Source organism: Anomalospiza imberbis, unplaced genomic scaffold (assembly GCF_031753505.1).
Source record: "Anomalospiza imberbis isolate Cuckoo-Finch-1a 21T00152 unplaced genomic scaffold, ASM3175350v1 scaffold_385, whole genome shotgun sequence".
NCBI classification, from domain to species: Eukaryota; Metazoa; Chordata; class Aves; order Passeriformes; family Viduidae; genus Anomalospiza; species Anomalospiza imberbis.
This window is the reverse complement of record NW_027100000.1, coordinates 77,838-94,754: the sequence shown is the minus strand read 5'-3', so window position 1 is coordinate 94,754 and position 16,917 is coordinate 77,838. Positions and strand designations below refer to the sequence as shown.

The window sequence follows — 16,917 nt, the reverse complement described above, 5'->3', positions numbered from 1 at the left end:
CCCCAATGTCTCCATGTCCCTGATATCCCCAATGTCCCCGTGTTCCCCCGATGTCCCCCGATGTCCCTCAGTGTCCCCGATGTCCCCGTGTCCCCAGGCGCGGACCCCGCCCGCGAGGAGCGGCTGCTCCGGGACTGGTTCTCGCTTGGTGCAGCAGCGGAATTTGCTGGTGCGGCGACAGGACGAGCTGCAGCTGCTGTGAGGGGACAGCGGCGACACCGCGGCGACACCGCCGCCCCCCTCTCCGTGTCCCCTCTGTCCCCTCCCTGCGCCCCCCGTCCGCGAGGGGACACTGGGGACGCTGCAGGGGGCGGGGGGGGGCTCTGCCAGCCCCGGTGACACCTCCCTGTCCCCGCTGTCCCCTCGTGTCACCCCCAGGGCGCAGGAGCGGGACCTGGAGCGGCGCTTTGAGCTGCTGAGCCGGGAACTGCGGGGGCTGCTGGGGACAGAGGGTGTGACACTGGGGACACGGGGACATTGGGGACATCGAGGGGACATTGGGGACAGGGGGACACTGGGGACAGAGGGTTGTGACACTGGAGACACGGGGACACTGGGGACATCGGGGACATTGGGGGACAGAGGGTAGTGACACTGGGGACAGAGGGTGCGACACTGGGGGACACGGGGACACTGGGGACATCGAGGGGGACATTGGGGACAGGGGGACACTGGGGACAGAGGGTGTGACACTGGGGACAGGGGGGACACTGGGGACATCGAGGGGACATTGGGGACATCGAGGGGACATTGGGGACACGGGGACATTGGGGACATCGAGGGGACATTGGGGACACGGGGACACTGGGGACATCGAGGGGGACATTGGGGACAGGGGGACACTGGGGACAGAGGGTGTGACATTGGGGACAGGGGGACACTGGGGATGGGGGGGGACATTGGGAATATCGAGGGGACATTGGGGACACATCGGGGACAGGGGAGGACGGGGGGACACTGGGGACAGAGGGTGGGACGGGGACACGGGATGGCGGAGGGCAATGGTGGGGGTCAGGGGGACATTGGGAACGCTTGGGGACATTTGGGGACACGGACACGGCGGGTGCCGGGCACAGAAGGAGGCCGCGGGGGGGGGGGGGGGGATAAAGGGCTTTGGGGACCTTTTGGGGGACGTTTGGGGACCCCCCCCAGAGTGGCAGAAGCCCCCGGCCCAGCGGCAGCGCGAGCAGCTCTTACTGGAGGAACTGGTGGCACTGGTGAACCGGCGGGACCGGCTCGTGCGGGACCGGCACCGCCGCGAGTCCAGGTGGGGACACCGGGGGGACACCGGGGGGGACAGCGGGGAGGGGTCCGGGGGGTCCCGGGAGGGGTTTGGGGGGGGGGGTCAGGAGGGGACTGCGGGGGTGGCACCGAGAGGTCCTGGGGGGGTTTTGGGGGCTGTCCGGGGGGTCTTGGGGTGGATGGGGAGGGGTCCCGGGGGATTTTTTGGGGGTCCAGCCCTGCCCGATGCCCCCCGACCCCCGCAGGGCGCAGGAGGAGGATGAGGAGCTGCGGCGGAGCCTCGAGCCCCGGCGGCGCCGCTTCGGCCGCAGGGAAAACGTGTGGGATCTGCTGAGGGACCCCCAAAACCCCCCAGGAACCCGCGGGACCCCCCCCCCCCACATCCCGGTGGATGCAGCAATAAAAGAGAATTTCTGTGTGAAACCCGATTTGGGGGAAACTGGGAGGGACTGGGAAGGACTGGGGGGGTCCTGGGTCCCCACGGGTGTTTTTGGGGGGGGGCGTTGAGGTTTGACCCCGCCGGTGTGACGCTCGTGGTGTTCGGGGGGGCTTTATTGGGGCCTGTGGGGCCCCCCCAGATCCTTATGGGGGGAGAGGTTGGACCCCCAAATCCTTGTCGGGGGGGCTCAGACCCCCCCCAAATCCTCATCCGGGGGTCTCTCCCCTCTCCTCGTCCCAGGGCCCGTCCAGGGGCAGTTCACACCCTGTGGGGAGGGGGAATAGAGGAGCTGTTGCCATGGCAACAGGACCCCCCCCCCCCCAAAATCCTGACCAACCCCCAGCCCCGCACCCCCCCACAGCCGGAGTCCACCCAAAACCCCCTCAGCCCCCCCCCCCCAGTTCCCCCCCAGTTTTGGGGTCCCCCTCAAATCCTTGAGTCCCCCCCAACCCCCTCGAACCCCCCCCCTCCCCAGTTTTAGGGTCCCTCCCAAACTCCTGGACCTCCCCAGACCCAAAATATTGGGATCCCTCCCCAAATTCCGGAATAATCCCCCCAAACTCTTTGACCCCCAAGTTTCGGGGCTCCTCCCAAAGCCTCCTGAACAACCGCTCCCCCACTCCTCCCCAATTTTGGGGTCCTCCCCAGTTTTGGGGTCCCCCGCTCACGGTGCGGCCGCAGCTGCAGAACCCGCAGGAAATATTTGGGGGGGATCCGGCCCTGGGTGTCCCCCGGCGTCAGGATCACCCCGTTGGCCGAGCGGGAAAAAAGGGGATCCCGTCTGGGCGGAGGGGCCAGGGGGGGTCACACGGACATCGGGGGGGACCCCCAAACATCGGGGACCCCCCCAAATATCGGGAACCCCCCCCAAAAATCGGGACCCCCCCCTCACCCGCCAGCGCCCGGGGGCCGTCGATGATGATGGCGATCTCCGAGTCCGACCTCATTCCTGTGGGAGGGGGATTTTGGGGGGGGGGGTCCTGAGGGGTTTTGGGGGGTCCTGAGGGGCTTTGGGAGGATCTGGGGGGCTGCAGGGGGAGGCTCGGGGGTCTCGAGGAGGATCTGAGGGTGTTTGAGAGGTCCTTGAAAGGGTTTGGGGGGCTGGAGAGGATTTGGGGGAAGATTTGGGGGTGCCAAAGAGGTTTTGGGAGCTTTGGGGGGGTCACTGGGAGGTTTTAGGGGGTCCCCGCTGAGTTTGGGGAGTTCCTGGAGGTGCCCCGGATTGTTTTTGGGGAGGGGTCGCACGCCAGGGTCCACCCCGCCAGGTGAATGTGGGATCTCTGGGGGGTTTGGGGGTGTCCGGGGGGGTTTTGGGGTGTCCCGGGGGGGTTTTTTTTTTGGGGGGGGGTCACTCACCGCTGCACACGCCGGGGTCCCCCGGCAGCCCCCCCGCCAGGTGCAGGTGTTGCCGCCCCCATGGGGCGCAGCCCCCCCGCCCGGATCGGGCCCCACAGGCGGCGCCGGGTGCCATGGGGCGAGGGTGGGGGGCAGCGCCCCGGGGGTGCGCAGGGGGGTCAGCTCCAGCTCCGGCACCTGCGACCCCCGGACACAACCCCCTGGGGCAGCCGCGACCCCCAAAATCCCACCCCCGGAGCTCCAAAATCCCACCCGGATCCCCAAAATCCCAGCCGAATCCCCAAAATCCCACCCGGCTCCGGAAAATCCCACCCCAATCCCCAAAATCCCATGCCAAATCCCCAAAATCCCACCCTGCCAAATCCCCAAAATCCCACCCCGGATCCCCAAAATCCCACCCAGATGCCCAAATCTCATCCTAAATCCCCAAAATCTCACCCCAAATCCCCAAAATACTACCCAAATCCCCAAAATCCCACCCCGGATGCCCAAATCTCACCCCAAATCCCCAAAATCCACCCGGATTCCCCAAAATCCCACCCGGATCCCCAAAATCCCACCCCGCATCCCCAAAATCCGTCCCGGATTTCTAACAATTCAACCCGGGATTCCCCAGATCCTTCTCTGGACAGCCAGAATCCCACCCGAAATTCCACGAGTCACACGCAGGATGCCCAAAACCCCTCTCCAGACCCCCCAAATCCCCCAGGACCCCCACAAATCCCTTCAGCAACCTCTCTAATCCCCCCGGGACCTCCCCAAATCCCCCATAAAACCCCCAAATCCCTCTCTAGACCCCGCCCAAAATATCCCAGGACCCCCTCAAATCCCCCATAAACCCCCCAAAATCCCTCTCCATCCCCCCAGACCCCTCGGGGACCCCATCAAACCCTCAGGGACGCCCCCAAACCCTCGGGTTCCCCCCTAACCCCTCGGGGACTCCCCAAATCCACCATCAATCCCCCCAAACCCCTCTCCAGTCCCTCCAAACCCCTCGAGGACCTCCCCAACCTCCTCGGGGCCCCCCCAAATCCCCCATAAATCCCCCAAACCCCTCGCCAGCCCCCCCAAAACCCCTCGGGGACCCCCCCTCACCGGCAGGGAGTGCCCCTGGTTGGCTCTGACCCTCAGGGGGTCCGGCCGGAGGGCGAAGCGGACCCTTGGGGTCAGCGGCCACCACCCTGCGCACGTCCCCCCTCCGAGACCCCCGCGAAGCGCCGCAGCCGCAGCAGAGCCCCCACCTCGACAAAACCGTCTGACCCCAAAAAACCCCCCCGAGACCCCCGTCAGGGCCTTTGGGGGAGTCCCAGGGGGCATTTGGGGTGTACCAGGGGGGCGTTTGGAGGTTCCAAAAGACATCTGGGGGACTCTGGGGGGTCCCAGGGGGCATTTGGGGGTGTACCAGGGGACGTTTTGGGGGTCCCAAAAGACATTTGGGGGACTCTGGGGGGTCCCAGGGGGCATTTGGGGTGTCCCAGGGGACGTTTTGGGGGTCCCAAAAGACATTTGGGGGGACTCTGGGGGGTCCCAGGGGGCATTTGGGGCATCCCAGGGGCGTTTGGGGGAGGAGAGGGGTGCTTCGGGGTTTCCAGAGAGCATTGGGGGGATCCCAAAAAGCACTTGGGGCATCCTAGAAGGAATTTGAGGGCACGGCAAAGGTGGTCTGGGGTCCCAAAGGGCACTTGGGGGGTCCCAGAGAGGATTTGGGGGAGCCTGGAGGGGATTAAAGGGTTCAAGGGGGCATTTTGGGGGTGGGCTGAGGGTCCTGGGGGATATTTAGGGACAGGGCCGGGATATTTTGGGGTCTAGGGAAGCATTTCAGGGCTCCTGGGGACAATCAAGGGGTTCCAGGAACCATTTAGGGGTGGTTGGGGGTCTCAGGGGGCATTTGGGGGCGAGCTGGGGGTCCTGGTGAGTGTTTTTGGGAACCCCATTGGGCATTTGGGGGGCACAGAGGGAATTTTGGGTGGATTTGGGGCTGCCAGCAGCAGCTTGGTGCGTTCCTTGAGAGGTTTGGGGTCTCGGGGCAGGTCAGGGAGGGGAGTGAGGGGGATTTTGGGGTGGGTTTTGGGGGATTTTGGGGACGGTTTGGGGGGAGACTTTGTGGGGGATTTTGAGGCGGGATTTGGGGTGGGTTTTGGAAAGGGACTTGTAGGGGGTTTGGGGGATTTGGAGGCGCGTTTTTGGGGGAATTTGGGGTGGGTTTTGGGGCGGATTTTGGGAGCGGGGTTTGAGATGGGTTTTGGGGGGATTTGGGGGGGGATTCTGGGGTCTCACGCACCCGGACCCATGGGCAGCCCCTCGGCTGCAGCCCCGTGGCGCAGGACGTAGCTCAGGGCCTTGGACAGCCGCACCCCGGGGTCCTGGGGGGGCCCAAGGGTGACCCCAACCCCCGCTGGGCACCGCCCACAGCCCCCCACCCCCACGGGCGACCCCCACTCTTAGACCCCCCTCCCCAAACTGAGCTTCAAATGCCCCCCCTTCAGTACCCCCCAATACCTGGATCCCCCAAAAGCCCCCCCCCTTAATTTCTGTGTCCCCCCCAAACTTTCATGTCCCCTGTGTCCCCCCCCCCGTGTCCCCCCCATCCCTGGGGTCCCCCCCTTGGGTCCCCCCGACCGCTCCATGTCCTTATTCCCTCCCCTCCCGGAATACGTAACCCCCCCCCCTCATTTTTGGGGTTCTTGCCCCCTCCCCATGTCCCCCCCCCCCCCCCCGTGGGGTGTCCCCGCCTCCTCGGTGTGTCCCCCCGATCTCTCGTGTCCTTGTCACCCCTCCCCCAAGTGTCCCCCCATCCCCGCCTCCCTCCCCGTGTCCCCACCCCCCGTGGAGTCTTCCCCACCCAAATCTGGGGTTCCTCCCCCCTCCCCACCCCAAATTTTGGGGTCCCCCCCCCCCAAAAAAAACCACCTCCTCCTTCCGCCGCCGCCGCCGGGCGGCGCTCGCGTCCTCCCCGCCGGCCATGCGGGGCCACGTGACGCGTGACCCCGCCCCCCCCGCGACCCCGCCCCCCACGTGACCCCGCGGTCACGTGTCCCCCCTCACGGATTCCCGCCGCCGCCTCACGGGGGCCGTTGCGGCTCCGGGTTTTTTTTTTTTTTTTTTTTTTTTTTTTTTTTTTTTTAATTTATTACCGATCCCCCCTCCCCACAAAACCAAACCAAACCAAACCAAAAAAAAAAAAAAAAAAGAAAAAAAAAAAACCCCAACCGGGATTTTAACCCCCCGTAACCTCCTCCGGGACCCGCTCCCCCCAGTCCTCAGTCGAGTTTCCGCGCCCCCAGTTTTCTGGGGGCCCCGGGGAGCCGCCCGCCGCTTGGCCTCGAGCTCCCGGCGCCGCTGCTGCTCCCGCTGCCGCCGGCCGGGGGAGGCCCTGAGGGGACACCGAGGTCACCGGAGGTGGGGGGGACACGGAGAGGGCGCTTGGGGGGCAGGAGGCCCAGGGGGGGGGGGTCTCAGGGGGGTGCCAGGGAAATGGGGGTTCAGGGGGATGGGGGGGTCTGGGGGTTCAGGGGGTGCTGGGGGGGTCTGGGGGTCCCAAGGATATTGGGGAGGGGTCCGGGGAGGGATCCCAAGGGGAATATTGGGGGTCCTGGAGGGTGGGGGGGCACGCCAGGCAGTGCTGTGGGGGGGGGTTGGGGGTGTCTGGGGGGCATCAAAGGAGTCTGGGGGGTTCTAGGATGGGTCTGGGGGGTGTCATGGGGTGGGTCTGGGGGTCCTGGGTAGGTCTGGGGATGTCCTGGGGGGGGTCTAGGGGGTCCAGGGTGGGTCTGGGGGGGTCTGAGTGTGTCCAGGGTTTGTCTGTGGGTGTCCCGGGGGGGGTCTGGGGGTCCTGGGGGGGGGGTCTCACCGTGCTGGCTGGGCAGCGCCTCCCAGGCGTCCTCAGTGCCCCACTCGCCCCCCACCCCCCACCCCCCCTCGCCCTCATCACCCCCCCCGGCTGGGGGAGGGGCGCTGGGGGGGGGCTCTGTGGTGGGGGTGGGGCCGGGGGGCTGCGGGGGGGGTCCCCCACTTCCTCCGGGCTGCTGGCGGGGGGGCTCCGGGGCAGCTCCATGTCCTGGATGGGGAAGGGGGGACAGCACAGAGGTCAGAGGTGAGGGGATGGGAAGGGGTCACACTGTGACCCCCCCACCCCCCAAACTCACCTCCGAGACTCCCCCAGTCGTCATCCCACCCATCGGCGTCCTCGGGGGGGGGCTCCTCGGGGGGGGGCTCCGGGACTCTGGGGGGGCAAAATGAGGGCTCGGGGTTGGGGGGGGGGTCAGGAATTTGGGGGGCGGGGGGGTTGAAGGTGGGGAGGGTCTCTCACCTTTTGGAGGGGCCGCGGGGCTCTCGGCCGGGGTCCCGCGGGGGTCCCTGCGTGGGGGGGGGGGCTGCGCGGGGGCCGGCCCCCCCCCTCGCCCCCCATCAGCCGCGCCGTCAGCGAGGTGACACCGGTGACGGCCCAGGACACGGCCGCCCCCAACCCCCCCGCGCCCCCCCCCGGCACGCCGGCTGCGCTGGGGGGGTCTGCGGGAGGGAGGGGAGGGGGTCACGGGGTGGGGGGGACGCCCCCCAAAGCACCCCTGTGTCCCCCCCCCACCCCGAGTCCCGATGTCACCCCCTTCCCCCCCCCAACCCCCATCCCAGTTCCCTCCCTTCCCCCCAGACCTTCATTTCTCCTCCTCCCCCCAATTTTTGACCCCCTCCTCCCCCCAATTTTTGCCCCCCCCCCCCTCCCCCCCGCAGTTTCTCACCCCCCTCCTGGGCCCCCCCGGCCTCGGCCGCTGCCTCCAGCTGCTCCAGGAAGCTGCGAATGGCCCGGAACGCCTGGGGGGGGCAGGGGAACCCCAACAGTGAGAGACCCACCCCCAGACCCCCACCCCTCCATAGCCCCCCCCAGGAGCCCCCCAACTGCTCCGGGACCCTCCCCATGCAACCTGAACCCCCCAAATTTCTCCAAGACCCCCCCCCCCCCCCCGTGGGACCCCCCCAGCACCCTGACACCCCCTCAGTTGTTTTGGGATCATCCCCCGCACCCCCTGCTCTGAGACCCCCCCCCACTCAGTGGGACCCCCCCCATTTTATGACCATCCCCCCCACTCAGTGGGACGACCCCCCCCCCACCATTTCATCGGGACCTCCGGCACCCAAACCCCCTCCCTAATTCCTCTGGGTCCCTCGCCAGCACCCAGACCCCTCCTCAAATTCCTCCAGCCCCCTCCCGGCCCTCACCTGCTGCCGGACGCTGGGGTGGGGGTCCACGGTGAGGGCGCAGAGGGGGGGCAGCACCCGCCCCGCCACCTCGGGGGGCGAGTAGCAGTCGTGGGTGGCCGCGAAGGCGGCGACGGCCGCGGCCCGAGCCGGGGGAAAGGGGGTCCCGGGTGGCCCTGGCCAGGGCAGGGGCCAAAACCCGCCGGCGGGTCTGGGGGGACAGGGGGACAGTGACAGGGGGGACAGGGGGACAGGGAGTAGGGGGACACAACATGGGGAGAGGGGAAAGGGGTCCCGGGTGGCCCACGCCAGGGTGGGGGGTCTGGGGGTGGTCACAGGTACTGGGCCAGCGTAGGGCGGTTTTGGGGGGGTTCGGGGGGTGTCGGAGCTCACCTGGGGGGGCAGGTGGGGGGCCAGGCGCCCCAGGCACAGCGTGGCGTTGCAGCGCAGGGGTCCCAGCGCGTCCCCCCCCTGCACCCGCAGCAGCAGCCGGGGCAGCTCCCCACCCCTGCGACCCTCCCCCAGCTTGGGTGCCAGCAGCACCATGGACTGGGGGAGGGGGACACACGATGGGGGTCAGGGGGCACCCCCAGATGGGATTTGGAAGGCATCCAACCCATTTGGGGGTGCCCAGGTGGTTGGGGGGTCCTGGGTGATTTTGGGGGCCCACCTTGACCGTCTGCTCGCGGATGGCCGGGTTGGAGTCCAGGAACCCGTGGGCGACGTGGGGGAAAATTTGGGAATCCACCGTGGCCTCAGGCAGGAACTCGATGAACTCCTCGAGCTGGGGGGGCCTTGAGACCCCTGAACACCCCCAGGGACCCCCAAAAACCACGGATCGCCCCCCACAGACCCCCCCAAGCCTCCTCTGAACTCATGGACCCCTCCCAATGCCCCCCCCAAACCCCATGGACCCCCCCCATCCCTGCCAGTCTGATCCCAGACTCTCCCAGTCCTTCCCAGTCCCATCCCAATCCCTCCCAGTCCCTCCCAGTGCTCCCAGTCACCAGCTGCAGCAGGCGCAGGCGCAGGCCCCGCTCAGGGGACGAGAAGAGCCGGACGAGGACGGGGACGATTCGCTCCTGGTACTCGGGGGGGTCCAGGACTTTCGCCACCTGGGGGAGCAGGGGGGACACCAGGGGGCTATGGGGGTTACTGGGGGGGATTTTGGGGGTCCCACCTGTGGCAGGGAGGGCAGGGAAGTTGTGGGTGGGATTTTGGGGGTCAGGAAGGTTTTAGAGGGGTATTTTGGAGGGGGTCCCACCTGCAGCAGCGGGGGCAGGGCGCTGGCGTCGGCGCTGCCCAGCTCCAGGGCCTCGAGCAGCCTCGGGAGCAGCTTGTGCCTCCGGAAGGGCCCCGGGAGGGACTCCAGGAGAGGGGGCAGCTCCTGCAGGAACGTCCGGCGCTCCGAGGGGTCCTGGACCTGCCGGGGGGTCCCAGAAACACCGGGGGTCAGGGGGGACATCAGGGGATGGGGAGGAGGGGACAGGGATGGGAAGGACGATGGGGATGAAGGTGAGGAGGAGAATGAAGAAATAGAAGTGAGGATGATAATGATGATGATGAGGGGACGGGGATGGGAACAAGATGAGGATGAAAGAGCAGGGATCAAGGAACAGTAATGAACAGGGGAATGGGACGAGGATGAGGATCAAGGAACAATCAGGAGACAGTGGTAGGGATGAGGATGATGATGGGGATGGGGATGAGAAACGGGAACGAGCACAAAGATGAGCAGATAGGGACAACGATGAGGATAAAAGGACAGGAATGAACACGAGGATGAGGATGATGGAACAGGGATGAGGCGAGGCTGAAGCCAGACCTGGAAGTGCTCGAGGAAGAGCCCGGTGCGCACCAGGGCACAGGCCAGGAAGGCTCCAGGGCGCTGCAGCCGCTCCAGGAGCGGCCCCGGGCCCGGCCGGGCCCCCGGATCCGCCGCCACCAGCTCCGAGAAGGGCGGGATGAGCCCGGGGGGCAGCTGGGGGGACAGGGGGGACACGGGCTCAGGGGGACCCCTGAGCATGGCGGGAGGTTTTGGGGGGTGAGCAGGAATTTGGTGGGTTCACAAGTTTGGGGGGAGTCAAACTGGGGGATCCCGGGTGTTCCGGGGTGCCCAGAGGGTCCCCAGGATTTTAGGGGGGGTCCCTGACCTTGCCGAAGCTGCGCAGAGCCCCCGGCCGGGGGAGGGGTCCATTGAAGACCTCCCAGATGAGGCAGCCCAGGCGCCACATGTCCCCTGCCCTGGGGGGGGCCGTGACAGTGGGGAGGGGGCGCAGGAGACCCCCGTGGTCCCCTGAGCCCCCCCCAGTGCCACCCCTCCCTCTTTTCATGTCCCCTCCCCAACTCACCACGGGTCCCCCTGGCCTCGGGAGGGGTCGCTGAGCTCGGGGGGGTCCTGGGGCCGGGGGGGGGTCGCCGGGGGGGCGTGTGGGGGGTCCCCTCGCTGGTGGCCGCCACCCGCTCGAGCCCCCCCAGCTTCCACTCGCCGCCGGGGTCCACGAAGACGGCGTCGAGTCCCAGCGCGTGGTGAACGAGCCCCGAGGCCCCCAGGAACGCCAGCGCCGTCTGGGGGGGGGGGGCAAAAAACCCCCCGATATCGGTAACCCCCCCCACACAAAAGGGTCCCCTCCCACCCAGGAGCCAAAAACCTCTCAGAAGCCCCCCCCCGGATCCCAGAATTCCCCCAGATCCTGGAGACCCCCCCAAGAACCTGGGGATCCCCCCACTCACCTGGGCCCCCCCCCAGATCACGGGGTCCCTCCCACAGGTCCTGATTGCAGGGTCCCCACAAAGGCCTCAGGTCTCCCCTCAGGGACCCCCCCTCAGATTCCTCCCAGACCCCGGAGCCCCCCTCACCAGCAGCCGCTGCAGCCCCCAGGCCACCTCCTGCTCGCCCGAGTCCCCGCTCGGGGGGGTGCAGCCGCAGGTGCCGCCGCAGGGGGGTCACGGCCTCTGTCACCAGGTACAGGCACTGCTCCGTCTGGGGGGGACACTCCGGGTCACCCCCGGCGCGCCGTCACCCCCCGTGTCCCCCCAAATCCTTGTTTGCGTCCCTCCTTTGTCCCCTCGCTGTCACCACCGTCCCTGTCCCCCGGTGTCCCCCCGGTGTCCCCCTGTCCCCTCCTGACTGCTCACTCCCCCGTCACCATTGTCCTCCCATTGTCCCCTGTCCCCACGATGTCCCCCCACTCACCCCCATCCCCTCAATCCCCCGGTGTCCCCCCATGTCCCCGAGACCCCCCCAGTGTCCCCACTGTCCCCGCGCTGTCCCCGGTCCCGTCACCTCCAGGCTGTCCAGGTAGCCCAGGATGTTGGGGTGCCGGAGGCTGCGGAGCCGCTTCAGCCCCGCCCGGGCCAGGGCGGTGGCACCGGGGTCCCCCCCCGGGGCCAGGCTGTGGGCGAACACCGACACCGGAGCGCCGTCGGCCTGGGGACACGGGGACATCAGGGGACAGCGACAGCACAGGAGGAAAAGGGGGGGACAAGGGGGGGACACCAGGGGGACACGAGGGGACAAGTGGTGACACGGGGATAGAGACATCGGGGACCTGGCGATGGGGGGCTCGTGGCGGGACAGCCGGTGACGTGGGGACAGGTGACAGCGGGAGCTGGGGCACAAAGGGATGAGGACACCGAGGGACACCGGGGGTGGGGACAAGGATGGGGGTCGTGGGGACACTGGGGGGGACTCGGGACAGGGATGGCGGGGCCGTGGTCATGCAGGAATGCGGGGACAGGGAGGGGGACACACGAGGGGACACGGGGACCCTCCCCCCAACCCCCCCCACCTTGCGGCGCCCCCGCAGCAGCCGCCAGAGCGGGGCCGGGGCCGCGGGGTCCGGGAGCGGGTCCGCGTCGGGATCCGCATCGGGCGGGCCCAGCTCGAAGGGGAAATCCCGCACCGGGTCCCGGGAGAAGAGCCACATGGCGGGGCCGGGCCCGGGCTCCCGGCGGCTCCCGGGGGTCCGAGAGGGTCCCGGGGCCGGAGCGGGCCCGGAGGAAGCGGCGGCGGCGCCGGGCGGGAGGATCCGGTGACGGACCGCGGGGTGGGGCCTCGGTGAGCCAATGAGGGGCCAAGGGTGGGGTCTGGGTGAGCCAATGAGAGGGCGGAGGTGGAGAATGGGAGGAGCGAAGGGCGGGACCCAGGAGGGCCAATAAGGGGCTGGGGAGGGGCCTGAAAGAGCCAATGAGGGGCCAAGAACGACGAAGGGGCGGGGCGAAAAGAGGGGTGAGGCCAAAACCCGCGGGGAGGGGCGGGGCTTGTAAAGGACACGCGGCAGGACGCGGTGGTGACGTCACCAAGCAGACCCAGCCCGTGCTGCAATGACGTCATGGGGAACAGGCAATGACGTCATCTGCACCAAGGTCACCCCTCCCAGCCCCAATGACGACACAAGGCCGGTCGGAACTCTGCAGTTTATTGGTCACTGGGGGTCCCTGTCGCGATAGGGGGGTCCCGTTGCGATACAGCGCCCCCTCATGGCACTGGCTCCTTGGCACAGGGGTCCTGTCCCCATACAGAAGCACTGTCGCGACGGGAGGGTCCTGTCTCGATACTCGTCTTCAGAGCGATCCAGGGTCCTGTCGGGATACGAAGCCCTTGCAGAACGGGGAGAGATGTTCTTGTCACGACAGACGATCCCCGTTGTGATACGGGGCACCCCCCGTCCTGGTATCCTGGGGTGACCCAGTGTGCGGCTCAGGGAAAATGAGGGGCAGGGGGATCCCTGTCACGATATGAGGGGCCCTATTGCCAAAAGGGGTCCCTGTCACGACATGGAATCACCCCCACCCTTGTGCCATGGGTCCCCCAAAGCCACGTGAACAAATGGCGGGGGGGGTTTCCCATCATGATAATGGGTCCTTATCACAATACGGGGGCTCGTGTCGCGATATGAGGTCCCTGTCGGGATACAGGGGTCACCCTTTTCTCTGGATTTTGAGATTCCCCAAGTCAAGGAAGAGAAACTGGGGGGTCTCCACCACAATATGAAGCTCCCTGTCGTGATATGAGGGGGCTTCTGTTGCGATGTGGGGGGTCTCTGTCACAACAGGGCCCCAGGCCAGCAGCAGCGGCGCCGCGGGGGGTCGAACCCCGCCCCGGGGGGTCCCAGGGGTGCCACCACCGGCGCCTTTTGCTTTTTTTTCGGCCTTTTTGGGTCCAGAGGAGAAAAAGCAAAACCTGAGAAAACGGGAAAAAGTTTTCTCAGGAAAAGAAAAAACCTCCCGAAACAGGAAAAAAAAACCCAAAAAAACCTCCCCAAAACAGGACCGGCCCCGCCCCATCTGGGGCAAAATGTGGGGAATCTGGGGCCGGAGCGCACCCGAAAACGGGCAGTTTGGGGGGTTAGGGGCCCAGAATGTGCCCCTGGCGCAATTTGGGCAGAGAAATGGGGATTTTGGGTCCGAGTCACGGCCCAGGCGCAAAACAGACTCACAAACAAGGATTTGGGGCCACAGGCGCGTCCCGGTCGCAAAATAGGGCCGAAAAGAGGGATTTAGGGCGCAAAATGGGCTCAGATCGGGGGATTTGGGGTTAATCCCGCGGCCCCGGAGCACAACGAGTCAGAAACGGGGATTTGGGGTCGGACGCGCGCCCCCGGCGCTAAATGGGCTCAGAAAGGGCCGCTTTGGGTTCAAGGCGCGGCCCCGGTGCAGGATTAGCTCCGAAACGGGGATTTGGGTTAATCACGCGCCCCCCTCGCAGCTTGGGCCGAGAACGGGGGATTTTGGGGTCGGCGCGTCCCGGGGCCCCGCCGGTACTTACTCTGCTGGCTCACCTTTTCCTGCCTCTTATTTTGGGGGGAATTTCTAGTTTTTAAGCCTTTTTTTGGAGCAAATTGTCCATTTTGGGGCGAATCAAGGCGGTTTTGGCACTGTCACTGTGGGGAGGGGAGAGAGACAACACCCAACCCCCCATCCCCCACACCTGCTCCTCCATCCCTTTCCTTTGGGGGAAAATCCAGGGGAAACGGTTCAAAAGCTCCTCCCCCTCCCCAGGCACCATGCGAAGGCGCTGACTAAGCACTTTTTTGGGCGGAAAAAACCCTGGGTTTTGTTTCAATTCCCAGCTTGGGGGCGGGCCCTACAAGCAGCGCGCTCTGAGGCAATTTTAGCAATTTTGGGGTTATTTTGGGGTGGGGGGGAAAGCGGCCAAACCCAAAGCTCCCCCTCCCCATCCATCCCTGGAGTGGCCCACTTTGGGGTGAAAGCGGCACAAATACCAATTTCTGGCTCCCTACTGTTCCTGCAGACCCTGATTTGGGGTTTTTTTGCCCCAGTCTGGCTCTTGGAGGCTCCTCTGGCGGGGGCAGGGCCGGCGGGGCTGTAAAAAACACCCACGAGACCCCCCCACACACACCCACCCTGTCAGCACAATTGATTCTGGGGGGAAAAGCGGCCGAATCGGTCAAACCGCCCGAAGGTCGCGGTTTTCCGCCGGTTTTGGGGGGGATTTGGGGTCGGGAGGTGCCCGCATGCCACGTCCGGGGGGGTCCCCGCGCTCCCCCTGCCTCCCGACGCCCCAAACCGGCCGGAATCGCCCCAAATCCGCCGCCCCTCCCCCCACCCCCCCTGCGCGGGTCCCGGGGGGGGGCTCAGGGTGGGGGGGGGGGGGCACACCCGGTACCTGCCGCCGCCGATTTGGGGGGGTTTTGCCTCAAATTTGAGGCTCCCCCTCCCCTTGCTCGCTCCTACACTTACTCGTTTTGGGGACAAAAGTCTAAATTTAAGCATTCCTGCTGCTGGTTTTGGAGAAAAAACCTGAAAACATAATTATTGTCCCCTCCCCCCGCGCCTGCTCCAGCCCCTCCCTCCGCGGGATTTTTGGGGGGGGGGAGGGTTTACTTTCTTCTTTTTTCCTAAGGAAAACTCCCGGAGCCACATTCCTGCTCTTCCAGCTTCACTTTGGGGCAAAAAAGCTTCTTTTTGCTGCTGCTGACTCCTCTCACTTGCGGCTGCGGAAAGGGTGGAAAACACCCCAAAACCGCCCCCTTCCCACCAAAAACCGACCTCCCCAAAAAATGAAATGAAATCGACTCTTACTTCTCTGCATTCCCCAGATCTGGGGGTTTTCTCCTGAAATCCCTGCCGGAATCTCCTGAGCGCGTTTTGAGTGCAGATTGGCCTTTCTTGGTTAAATCCTCTTTTTTTTTTTTTTCCCTTTCCTCGGCTTTTTCTCACCGTTTTTTTGCCTTTTTTCCCTGCGTTTTGCTGCTTCCCTGAAGGGGAAAAACACTCGAGACACCCCCTCCCCCCTTCCCCCACCCCCTCCAAAACAATAAAATACAAAACATTTCTTGGATCATTTCTCTCCCTTTCTTTTATCACCGGCCCCTCCCGCGCGACGCCTTTGGGATAAAAACAAAAGATTTTGGACACTTACTGAGCGGCGCCGGCGGGAGCGGCGGAGCCGGAGGGCGCTGGAGGAATTTGGGGGGTTTTCCCCATTTCTGGGGAGTTTAATAGAAAAAGGGGGAAGGGGGAGGGGCGACGGCGGCGGCGCCTGAAACGACAGAACCCCAAAACCCCCCAAATCCCCCCAAAATTCCCAAACCCCCGGGGGGGTGGGGCCTCACCCGGCCGCTGCCTCCGGCTCCGTTTGGGGCACTTTCCTCAAATTCCTCAAATTTCCCGGCTCCGGGGCCCAAATCAGGATTTTTCTTCCTTTTTCTCCCTTTATCCTTCTTTTTTCATTAATTTTCGCTTCTATTTTCTCGTCTAAATCCTCTTTGATTTTCTCTCATTTTTCCTCTCTTCTATTTTCTCTCTTCTGTTTTTTCCCTGTTTTCTTTCACTTCCATCTTCTCAAATTTTCAGCACTTGGGTCTTTCTTTTTTTTTCTATAATTTTCTCTTTTCTTTTTTCTAGTTTCATTTTCCCAATTGTAATTTTTCTATTTATTTACAGTCTATTTTCATTTTTTCTATTATTATTTTTTCTATATTCTTCTATTTTCTATTTGTTCCATTTTCTTTTTTCTAATTTCTTCTATTTTCTCAAATTTTCTATTTTTTTCCTAGTTTCTTCTATTCTCCAATTTTCTTCTCTTTTTTTTTCTATTTTCTATTTTTCCATTCTTTCTATGCTTTTTCAATTTTCTTTTTTCCAATTTCTATTTTTTCAATTTGTTTCTGTTTTCTTTTTTCTAATTTTTTCTATTTTCTTTTTTTTTTTCTGATTTTCTTCTATTTTCTCCTTTTTTTTTGTTCTATTTTCTGTCTTTCTGTCCTTTTTTCCTCTCTTCTCTCTGCTCCTCCCCTGCCCAACTGCCGCCATTTTACCAAAAAGTCCTTTTTTCCCCCCAGATGGGGCCACTGCGAAGAAAAACTTTCCTTTCCCTGCCGACTCCATCTTCACTCTTCAGTTTTCCTGCTCTTCCCTCAAAATTGGCTCCTCTCAATCCATCCTGAGCCTGAAAATGCCGCATTTCACCCCAAACCGGCCGCCCCCGCCTGCGCTGCCCGGCCCGGCCCCACGTGGGGACCAAATTACATTTTTTTAAGCTTTAAGAGCTTTTTTTTTTTTTTTTAAATTAATTTTAGGAGCTTTTTTAGCAGAAAACAGCGTATCAAGCGCTTTTTCTTTCTTTAAATTAAAGCAGCTTAAAAAGCTCTTTTTAAATTAAAACCGCCCAGCTCGCTCCGGCTTTTTCAAAGTATCACATTGCAGTATATTAAGAATTA

General features: G+C 64.0%; 3 protein-coding genes and 1 long non-coding RNA gene across 4 annotated transcripts; 2 read left to right on the top strand and 2 right to left on the bottom strand.

Annotated features, from left to right (window-relative positions):
- The first annotated feature begins 79 nt into the window (after positions 1-79).
- On the top strand, positions 80-1,771 carry LOC137466673 (EH domain-binding protein 1-like protein 1). The gene is made up of 4 exons (XM_068178364.1): positions 80-198; positions 379-452; positions 1,153-1,267; positions 1,488-1,771. The coding sequence occupies exons 1-4, from the start codon at positions 80-82 to the stop codon at positions 1,747-1,749; spliced, it is 570 nt and encodes a 189-aa protein (XP_068034465.1). The 3' UTR covers positions 1,750-1,771.
- An 8-nt stretch (positions 1,772-1,779) lies between these two features.
- On the bottom strand, positions 1,780-6,008 carry LOC137466667 (tRNA 2'-phosphotransferase 1-like). The gene is given in 12 exon segments (XM_068178358.1): positions 1,780-1,946; positions 2,350-2,443; positions 2,446-2,462; positions 2,574-2,630; positions 3,038-3,116; positions 3,118-3,153; positions 3,155-3,214; positions 4,133-4,192; positions 4,194-4,232; positions 4,234-4,292; positions 5,319-5,400; positions 5,948-6,008. Coding segments are annotated over 12 exon segments (696 nt in total). The 5' UTR covers positions 6,002-6,008; the 3' UTR covers positions 1,780-1,887.
- A 1,194-nt stretch (positions 6,009-7,202) lies between these two features.
- LOC137466672 (N-terminal kinase-like protein) lies at positions 7,203-12,276 on the bottom strand. Its single transcript, XM_068178363.1, is given in 17 exon segments — positions 7,203-7,259; positions 7,347-7,546; positions 7,774-7,846; positions 8,252-8,392; positions 8,394-8,441; positions 8,624-8,779; positions 8,901-9,014; positions 9,238-9,345; positions 9,495-9,653; positions 10,056-10,211; positions 10,384-10,474; positions 10,582-10,693; positions 10,696-10,798; positions 11,090-11,152; positions 11,154-11,213; positions 11,517-11,660; positions 12,022-12,276. Coding segments are annotated over 17 exon segments (1,923 nt in total). The 5' UTR covers positions 12,160-12,276.
- A 1,231-nt stretch (positions 12,277-13,507) lies between these two features.
- On the top strand, positions 13,508-16,755 carry LOC137466669 (uncharacterized). The gene is made up of 2 exons (XR_010995262.1): positions 13,508-13,703; positions 13,736-16,755. It is a non-coding gene; the product is annotated as an uncharacterized lncRNA (long non-coding RNA).
- Positions 16,756-16,917: the final 162 nt, after the last annotated feature.

Bases quoted from the DNA above. Each gene is read 5' to 3' on its own strand.
- LOC137466673 (XM_068178364.1), top strand. From the start codon at position 80: ATGTCCCCGTGTCCCCAGGCGCGGACCCCGCCCGCGAGGAGCGGCTGC. The intron at 453-1,152 runs GTGTGACACTGG...GACCCCCCCCAG, and splicing joins GGGGCTGCTGGGGACAGAGG to AGTGGCAGAAGCCCCCGGCC. The intron at 1,268-1,487 runs GTGGGGACACCG...CGACCCCCGCAG, and splicing joins CGGCACCGCCGCGAGTCCAG to GGCGCAGGAGGAGGATGAGG.